This window comes from Solea senegalensis, linkage group LG10 (assembly GCF_019176455.1).
Source record: "Solea senegalensis isolate Sse05_10M linkage group LG10, IFAPA_SoseM_1, whole genome shotgun sequence".
Lineage (NCBI taxonomy): Eukaryota > Metazoa > Chordata > Actinopteri > Pleuronectiformes > Soleidae > Solea > Solea senegalensis.
In genome coordinates, this window is record NC_058030.1 from 22,940,689 (window position 1) to 22,950,226 (window position 9,538).

The 9,538-nt window shown below is 41.4% G+C and overlaps 1 protein-coding gene across 13 annotated transcripts in view; it reads right to left on the bottom strand.

The window, feature by feature from the left end:
* The window catches only part of c2cd5 (C2 calcium dependent domain containing 5), a 31,530-nt gene extending 22,687 nt beyond the window's left edge, over positions 1 to 8,843 (bottom strand). For 10 of the 13 annotated variants that reach the window (XM_044035451.1, XM_044035450.1, XM_044035454.1 and 7 more), the window contains exons 1-8: positions 8,538 to 8,843; positions 7,273 to 7,381; positions 6,621 to 6,707; positions 6,343 to 6,514; positions 6,149 to 6,244; positions 5,369 to 5,524; positions 5,016 to 5,253; positions 1,873 to 2,033 (exon numbers count right to left, since the gene is read on the bottom strand). In XM_044035451.1, coding sequence (XP_043891386.1) covers positions 1,873 to 2,033; positions 5,016 to 5,253; positions 5,369 to 5,524; positions 6,149 to 6,244; positions 6,343 to 6,514; positions 6,621 to 6,707; positions 7,273 to 7,362 — 1,000 coding nt within the window. In that variant the 5' untranslated portion in view covers positions 7,363 to 7,381; positions 8,538 to 8,843. Of the gene's footprint in view, positions 1 to 1,872; positions 2,034 to 2,701; positions 2,818 to 5,015; positions 5,254 to 5,368; positions 5,525 to 6,148; positions 6,245 to 6,342; positions 6,515 to 6,620; positions 6,708 to 7,272; positions 7,382 to 8,537 lie in introns of all 13 variants that reach the window. The other 3 variants (XM_044035455.1, XM_044035447.1, XM_044035446.1) reach the window with 1 other exon arrangement.
* Between the last annotated feature and the right edge of the window lie 695 nt (positions 8,844 to 9,538).

The window sequence follows — 9,538 nt, forward strand, 5'->3', positions numbered from 1 at the left end:
ATAAGCATCGATGTAAACAGAAGAAAAGAGAGGGGACAAAAGAAAGAAGGGATGTGTCTGGATTAGGGCCAGACCACACAGAAACGAGAATCCACATAGATTTTTTCAGTATTGTTTTTAGTGGCTCTGTGTGTGTTTGTGTTTCGCACTTCCCAACATGACCAACAGAGGCCGACAGGGGCTTGTTGCATGAATGGGGTGAAGTCTGCCATCTCTGGATGCCTTGTTGTTCTGGTGTTTCAGTCACATGGAAACTGCATTTTGGGAGCCTTGAAATAGTTTTTTTTTTTTTCCTTTTCTTTTTTTAAAAGAAAAACACAGTTGTTTGTTGTTGTCTGTTTGCTCTATGTTAACTTTAATTTTCTTCCTTTCCCCTGGCTCTGTTTCTGTGAGTGTATACTTTAGCTCCGTCTCAATCTTCAAGGCTGCTTCCTCCAAGTGTGCATTTGTTGTCCAGATGCGCTACAGCACTGTGTTGCGGGCTGTCCTAATTGTCACATGAACCGCCAGCTAATTCATGCAGTCGACATTTTTGAAGGATATATTTGTGTATCCTTTGCGGCCGACCATATCCAAGAATTCTTTGTGCACCAACAGCAGAGCAATAAGGATGGCAGTAATGCACCTTTCTGTTTTAAAAATCTGAAGACATATGCAACAACCTGACATAACAGGTGCAACCTGGAGATGAAGACAAATGCAAAAAAACTCTACAATAATACCATTACAAGAAGAAGATATGATTATGATATAATTAGATAAAATTTGTTTTTCATCATCTAATATTGAAATGGGCTTACTGAGTAATGTTAACTCATTCTTTATGCAATTTAAACAGGGTTTACTTCTGAAGAATTTATATTTGTGGATTAAACCGCAAATATAACATTTCTGTTGGGAATATAATGATCCAGGTTCCACCAAGCCCTTACTTGTGTTGTTATCAAAGTTTAAAAGTTTAAGCTCTGCCACTGGCACTCACAAACATCTAGGACAGCCACACTTGCGAAGCATACATTAATGTATCCTTCAAAAACAAGCAATTGTCTGCCGCATGAGAAGGAGCCAGCAATTTGAGTGTCAATTGGGACAGTTCACATCGCTGTGACGCATTTTGAAAACATCCAGATGACAAATCCACACTTAGGAGGTTCCAATAGTGGCACGCTCATTGTATATTTTAAATTTAGGTTTCAAAAAAAGGCCACTGCACTATACCTAGTTTTTACATTTTATCAATATATTGTTAAAGAGAAGGACAAAAGAATGGAGGCTCAACAAAGAAAAGAAAATGACAAAGAACAGGAGAAAGGATTGAAAGAAACAAGGAAATAAGGAGGAAGGTAGACTGCTGCTCTCTCCCTGAAAGGTCAAGAGCTGGCTCTGATAAGACGGTTCTTCAGGCTTTTCAGCATTTATGCTTAACTGTGTTAAAATGTGCTCAGGTGCCTTGGCCTTGAGTTTGATCAAGCAAGCCCTGTCCTCAGTGATTAACTGCAACGGCTGCCAATGAAGCGGCGACCTCAGATCAACATCATCCTCTTATGAGACACAGTGCTTCATGTAAATCCCACGACAAAAAGGGAACAGAACACATACACAGATCTGGTGTGACTTCATGTAATCATACATGTTTAAGAAAACCTTTTGTTAAATACAGTGGCGCAAGAAGACACACCAGTCTGCTGAGGACACGAGGGAAGGATTCATAATCATGAAACATTTAACCATAAAAAAAAAGTAAAAGAAAAAAAAACAACAAAAATTTAAAACCGACCACCAGAGTAGCACCAAAATGAGTTGAACGGAAGAGTTGTAGGGGAAGAAGGGGGTGACAACAGGGAAAGTGGGGATGGGGGACAGTGTTCTTACCCGTCTTGGGCGTCAAACTGAGGTCTGTGTCTGATGATGAGGACTGGCGGCTGCATGGCTTGGAGGGAGAGAAGGGGGGAGGAGAGGAGGAGGAGGTGGGGAGGGCTCTGAAAGGGGTGGGTGGGCCAGAGAACGAGAGTACATCCTCACCAAAAACCGGCCTGCCAGGAGAACATGACACACACACACACACACATCAGTCACCACCTCAGCCTGTGAGCATTTGTGTGGATGTACTTAAGGGTGTGGAGTCAGTGTTGACTTTTTAATCTGCAAGTCTCCTGGGTGAGGTGAGTGTGAGGTGCTACAGGTGGCTGGAGAACCAAACAAAGCAAGCATGGGGAGGGGGAGGGCAAAAAATATATGCATTAACACAAAGAAATACACACACAATAAGCTACAACAAAAGCAACATGGCAAACAAAAGGTTTCGATCGAACAGAGGATGATGAGCTGAAGCATGTGTCCCCATAGGGTGAGGCAAAGGTCAGGTGACTGAAGCGATGGCAGGCCCTTCCTCAGGGCTACAGCCACACCACCTATCAACTTCCTGCAAAAAGCCATTCAATGCAGACTGATGCAGGTGGAAATGTGAAACCTCCTTTCTACTGTTGGAAAAAGATAGGAGGAGCTAGTTGAGGCTAGGATTATTGTTCGGTCTCTTTCTCATAAAAGGGTGTGTCTTCTTTTATACCTCTGTCTAGACAAGTTCTCTATTGTTACGACAAGGTGGTCACTCTACCCGGCATATGTAGCTTATATTTACTGTTAAACATCATCTATGTTCCGTCTGTCTTCCATACGTATTACCTTCCCTGACCCTGCGTACCAGTAAAGATGAGTGTGGGAACAGAGACAGAGAAGTTCTGGGACAGTCTCTGGGAGCTGCAGGCCGAATGCACTGGGCTGTTGTGGGTGGAGCGACATCCGTGGGCAAGGGGAGACCTGGGCCAATCAGCACGCAGAAAAAGAGAGGAAGATGGAGGGCAGGTTTTGAACACGGGCAGCGAGAAACGTCCCGATCCAAATGTAGGCAAGAGAAAAGCAAGAGAGGAAGAGAGAGATGCATACAACAACCAACACCACAACATTGCAACAACTTACAAAAGGAGACAAAAGGAAAAAAGAACAGAAAAGAGGATTTGTCTGCGTCGCCTTTGTTACTCCACTCAAAGCCGTGTGAAAGGAGAAGGAAAAATCATGCATAGCTCTCAGCTTACACATCTCAGTCTCAGGCTACATCCACACTATATTTTCATTTTGATGCAGCATATTCAAATAAACTATGCATACAGACACCACCCTTGTGTTTTCGTGTAGACAACTAACACGGAGGGATGATTTTGCTGTTCTTTGTCATAGTCGTCCTCCTCTTCTTGTGTTTGGAGATAGTTTGGTCTTTTTGCTTTGTGATAACTTAGTCACCCTGCCTTTCTTCATTCTGACTCGTGAATGGTGAAAAGTAAGAACAACTTCTGTTATGAGGACCCATTGACGGGGTGAAAATGAAAGTAAGTGTTAACAAAACTTTTCAATTCACAGCTAATAATCCAGTTGTGGCTGATAGGAAGTAATTATTGGTAACTGTAACATTGCTTCCAAAGGTCTAGCTTTATGTCCATCCAGACTAAAATGCAGCTGGACAATTTTAAGAACTAAAACAGAACCATTCTTTCTCCGAGGTTATGTGGACAGCAGGCGTACCAAGAGCAGAGAGTGTGTGTGTGTGTTTTTAAATGAAAACAGAGTAATGTGGATGTAGCCTCTAACAAATGTACACAGCAGGGAAGAAAACACAGCAGAAAGAGGCCCAAAGAGGCACATTCATGTACATCAACATACCCAACTACAAGAGCAACAATATTCATGACAGATTGAAAAAAACAAGCAAAAATGACCAACAATTGATTATATCAGCTCCCAAAACGTTACTATTGGGAGGTTACACGTGGGGGTTCACGTATGCATTGGTTGTGGCGTACATTGGCTATGATGCAAAGTTCAGTGTTGCACAAACATTTCCGATTGCAATAAGCACTGAACACCTATTTTATTACTTGGGTCAAAGGAGATAAAAAAAGGTAGGGATGCACAATATTGTTATTTAGGGGTGGGTCAAAATATCGATTTTTGCTGATACATATCATAGCCCTTCCTCGTGCAATAATGGTGATAATGATGTCTGCTCAAATGAATGAGGGAAACTTGAATTTTGGTTACCTGGCCAAAGGAGAAGGAATTTACAGTGGGATAATGGCAGAAAAAGTGACGTTAAGAGATGCCCCATCCACATTCCATACATAGACTTTATGCACTTCGTTCTCCATGTTGTGAATAAATAGAGAAATCCTGCACTTTTAACTTTTAAGGGCTCTGCTGGGACAAATGTATACATATCGGTTTCCATTATCAGCCCAAGCAACCCCAATATATCGGCATATCAGATATCTGCAAAAAGCCCAATATCGTGCATCCCTAAAAACTCTGTCCCCTTTGTCCCCTCTGAAATAAGTTTTGAATCGCCATCATCCAGATGAAGCTCCTGAATTAGTTAAAAGTTATATATATATATATATATATATATATATATATTCAGTATAAATCTCCAAACTCCATCTCCAACACAACGACACAAAGATATCAAGGATAAAGGCAAGTGAGAGGCACACATGCACTCAGGTGTAGTTAGAGTAACTGGGTGAACTTACAAACTAACCACTCAGTAGCCAGGGTTAGGACAGCAGGACAAAATAATGTAACTATATGTCTGCTAGATACTCACTAAAAGCACTAGAACATGCAGAGGCAGAGCAGAAAGCCATGCAAGAGTGGCCTAAAAGAGCAAATAGGGGAGATGGGTGTGTGTACTGCACATGTGTGTGTCTCAGGTTACGTCCTGTGCGGTTAGTTTAGTGGAGAAATACACGTGACACCAGAGACACACAAACTGTATGTGAGACAATCAAAGATACTGAGACACACACAAGAGTAATTGTATCTTAACACACACATACGCTGGCATACAATACATTTCATCCACACACTCTCATGCATTCATCTTTCCTCATTCTCACAAACTAAATCCCCAGTAATATATGTAAACAAATGTAGGATCCATGCATGTGTTACTGGTCCATACTCACTCCTTTCCATCCTTCGAGGGGGAATTGCAGGCATTAGAAGCAGGGGCTGTGTTAGGATGCACATGTGTGGTGGTGTTGGGGGCACTTCCAGAGCTGAGTTTATCCAGTGTACAGGCAGTACCTATGGCCCGGACCACAAGACCCGACTCTCCTTCCAGATCAAAACACTGCAAGTAGCCCACCACTGCATTCCCACCCATCTCCAGTACCTTAAGCCCAATTTTCCTTTGCAGTTCTCCTAAACACAGACAGCGCAAAGAGCATTGGACCAGCAATGAAATGGTGTAAAGCAGGCTATTCATTTTTCTTCCTCTTCATCAACATGAAAAGAGGATCATGATGAAAGCTCTTACCAGACATAAGGGAGATGAGCCTCTGACGAGCCTCGTTGGAGGCCCGGGGAGTTCTGATACGGTCGATCCACTGGTATTCCGGATCTTCATTCACCACGAGTTCCTCCACAAACCCATGCACCATCGCAACACGGTAGCAGCGTGGAATAGATGTGGCTATTATACAAAAGTGGATAAGCATCAGGCAGAATCAAAGGATCTCAAACCATAACATTTAATTTGAGCTACCCATTTCCTATTGGTACACCTTTAACTGCAAGTCTTAAACGCAAGTCTAATTTCTTTTGAATGTATAAGACACAAGGGCTGTGCCATCGTGACTGGCATCGTGATTGGCTGACAGACCAGGCTTAGCCTGTAACTTAGAAGAGACTAGATTAGTTTGTGTCTGACAGGGTGGGGGTGTGGCATCACGATGGTGACTCTCCATTGTGATGCCACACCCCCACCCTGTCAGACATAAACTAATCTAGTCTCTTCTAAGTTACAGGCTAAGCCTGGTGTGTGTAAGCACAAAGTAATGTGTGCCGTGCATTTACATTAGCGAGCAGCAGGTGAATATCACCCTGTATATTTTTTGTTATTCCTCTTATTGTGAGAGCCGTACAGTAATAAGAGAAGCTGTGTATCACCCTGTAGTGCTTTGAATAAGGTGCCGTTCTAACGCAGACAAACTCCTGTGGTTTAATGTGTTGTTGGTTTAAGTGTACAAATTGTGTTTCATGATGCATTTTAAAACTATAAACAAAACAACTGAAGTTCAAGTCAAGTTAGACTTACTGCAGAAGAACTTAACACCACAGGAGGATTGTCTGAAGCGGTTCAAATCATTGAAGAGCTCCACTTTGACGAGGACATTGATTTCCCCTCGAATACCTAATGGCAAATAATAAAGAGAAAAACATTAGGATAGGAATAACACATACAGTACACAGTGTGATTCTATTCTATAGTCATATTAGTTCTTATCATACCATGGATGGTATCATAGATGGGAAACCAGCCAGAGATGACAGAAGCAGCCTCACTGCACAGTAGTGGGTCAATGTCAATGTAAACTTTGCCTATGGCATCATTAGCACTATAGGTGTCGTGGTCCAAAACAGTGATCTGCAATGGTTCATCCTGCAGGTCCTCATCATCAACCTAAACAGCATTAGGAGGAAAAAGGACAGATGATAAATTGTCTGTTTGTGATGCATTTAAAACATTATCAGCGCTTGTTTAAAGAGATGCTCACTGGGATTCTTACCTCAAATTTGAACCACTCAGAGTTCCACTGTGGATTGAGGGACTTGGGACATACATCTGTTTTAAATGTTGTGTTTCCAAACTTAACCTGTGAAATAAAAAACATATTAATCATACTATTCTTCTTTTTATTGCTGTTTTCAACAGCAAATGCACATTGCACCAAATGTGTACAGAAGCACTAATGTCAGTTTTAAACAGCAGGATTCACACTATTCAACCACAACACAGATTAAAACAGGCGAGACAAACAAAAACAAAACACAGATCCACACCATGCTTGTATAGTAACACAATACAAAATATTTATTCTTAACACAGTAGGCCTGGTTTTCTACATCAGTGATGGAAATGCATGCACAGGTGTAAATAATCATATAAATGATGGCGGAGTTCCATTCAGCTTGCTCAGTTTCATGGTGCATGTGGATTCACTGCCACACTGTCATAACTACTTGAACTTAACATCATCATCATGTCAGTCACATGCGTGCTTCCTTCCTAAAAAAAAGCCCAACGCACCCTGGAGGGAAGTTAAATGGAACTCAGCCATCAATCATTTCATATTTGTATATCATATAATGTCAGACACAGATACACAAAAGTCCATAGAATAAACCAAGCCTGTTGTTTTTTTTAGCACATTCACTCACCTCCACAAAAGCATCAGTGAGGTCACTGGCTCGGTCCATGACAGGTAAGTGACGCCCCGCCACAATCTTTGCCTTTAGTTTCCCAGGCATGACTGTAATGTAAGTCGATCTGTAAATGAAGAGTACGCTACAGTCACAAACATCAGTGAGAGGGACTCAGCGTAACAAGGACATATGTTGTTGACAGTATGGAGAGTGCCCCCGCCACCCTGGCTAATGTTAGCGTCACGCAGCTTATCGCATCACCTTTACAAAGAAAGGTTTGTCTGATTTGGAGCAGAAGATCTCAAAAAATAAAGGCCAGATTTTAATGAAATCTTCTGGAGATGTGAGTTATGGCCCAAGGAAAAAATTAACTGACTTTGGTAATGATGGCGACACAGATCAGGGATTGTCAGGGGAGTTAACGGACATTGTGGGAAACTGAGCAACATTATCAGAGGTTTGTGCTCTCCAAGTGCTTTCACTACTAAATCATTTAGATTCATTTTAAATACACAGTCAACTGAATCTTTTTGTTTAAGAGAGTAATACATCAGTGTTAAATATGAAACAAACATAGCAATAACAGTGTATGGTACCCATCAGTCTAAATATAATTAATTGTAAAAATTCCTTCATCAGTCAACAACCACTGCTGCTTTCAGTAAAGCTGAAAAAATTGTGGAAAATATTGTAAAGTCTTTAATCGAAGGTTGAGCTTGAAATAATTTTCACACACCACAGGGAACTTGTGCATTTCATTCCAAAACATTCCAGTGTTGATTGTGAATTATATGAATTAATATGTCATTATGCAATTCCAACAAAGTATTGTACAACATTATTAAGTTGTCAACCAGTAATATTATTTATGCAATGCTAATGAAACGGACCTCTGCCACTGGCATGGCCTAAGAAAGAAATGATTACATTTGTGTGGGAGAACTGTGGTGACTGTGTGAAACCGAGCGGCCTTGGTGGATGTTTGCTATCTCCTGCTCTAATTTGAGTATTTAACGCTTCAAAGGTATCCATAAATAGCTTAGCAGCTCTGTTTGAACTGATGTGTTGAACTCTCAGTGGCGTTTATTAGCAAAGACGCAACCGTCCGTTTTAGCCAAGATTATGTTAGCAAAGCGGGGCTAGCAGGTAAAGCCACTCAGACAGCCACAATCTCTTTAGCTCTACCTGTTCGGCCATGTTTATAAACCCTCATCATACTGTACAGCCACCACCCAGGTGGCAATAACATGGTGCTGCTCGTCACATTCAGTCGTCCTTACCAGTACTACAGTATCACAGGAGAGCTGTCATAACAGCAGCAGCAGGCTCGTCACTCTCTGCCCACCGCTCATCTGACCTCCGTTTCTCTCCCATAACACGAGACGTTCGTTACCACCGCACCCGCCAAAAAAGTGTCCTTTCGCTCACTTATATTCACGAAGTGATACTGCTACTGACGTATATTGTTACTGCTGTGGAACTTAAGTTAAAGACCGACGTATTAATTCGTTACACATGCTGCTGGCTAGCGTGTGAGCCTGCAGCTAGCTTGAAGATACAACCCGTGCTGAATGAATTTGCAGGGTTTGGTGTGTGCTGCTTTCAAGACGCCTCGTAAACTCGTAGCGTACACTTAAAACGTCAAACTACTAGTTTCCAGTTTGACAGTGATAAGTGATGTGAACATTGCTTGGAAAGATCCTCATTTTAAATATTAATCAGTATACACACATGCATACTAAACACTAAAAGCAGTTTTTGAATCTAGTTTACGGTCTTTGTGGTAGCTACGTAATAAAGCCCTGTTTTCCGACAGCACGTAAAGGCAGCGTCACCGTCATGCTTTGTAATGGACAAGGGAAACATTTACTACCTGTTTCATCTTCCAGGTTGTGGACACAGCTTTGAGTCCTATCTGGTATTTTATTATTTATTTTAATATAATAAAATGCTATAAAGTAACTACCAGTTGACATACCTCTTTATTTTTCCTCCTCTTCCTTTCTCCTTGTACAAGGAGATCATTACGACATTGTTATGATCAAGGTGCAAAAAACATTTTTTCCTGTCCATTTTTGTCTTGTACAAAAACTGAAATGTAGCATCAATTAGGGAAATTCATAGCCTACATGTATATCAGTGCTTCAAAAAGACTGGGTCAGGACCCACAGAGGTCAGGGGAGATGTTTTTTGGGTCCACAAACACATTTGCAGAATATTCCCAACCTTTTAGTTGAGAATTATGTGTTAACATTTTTGGGAAACAATTTGTTTACCAAAT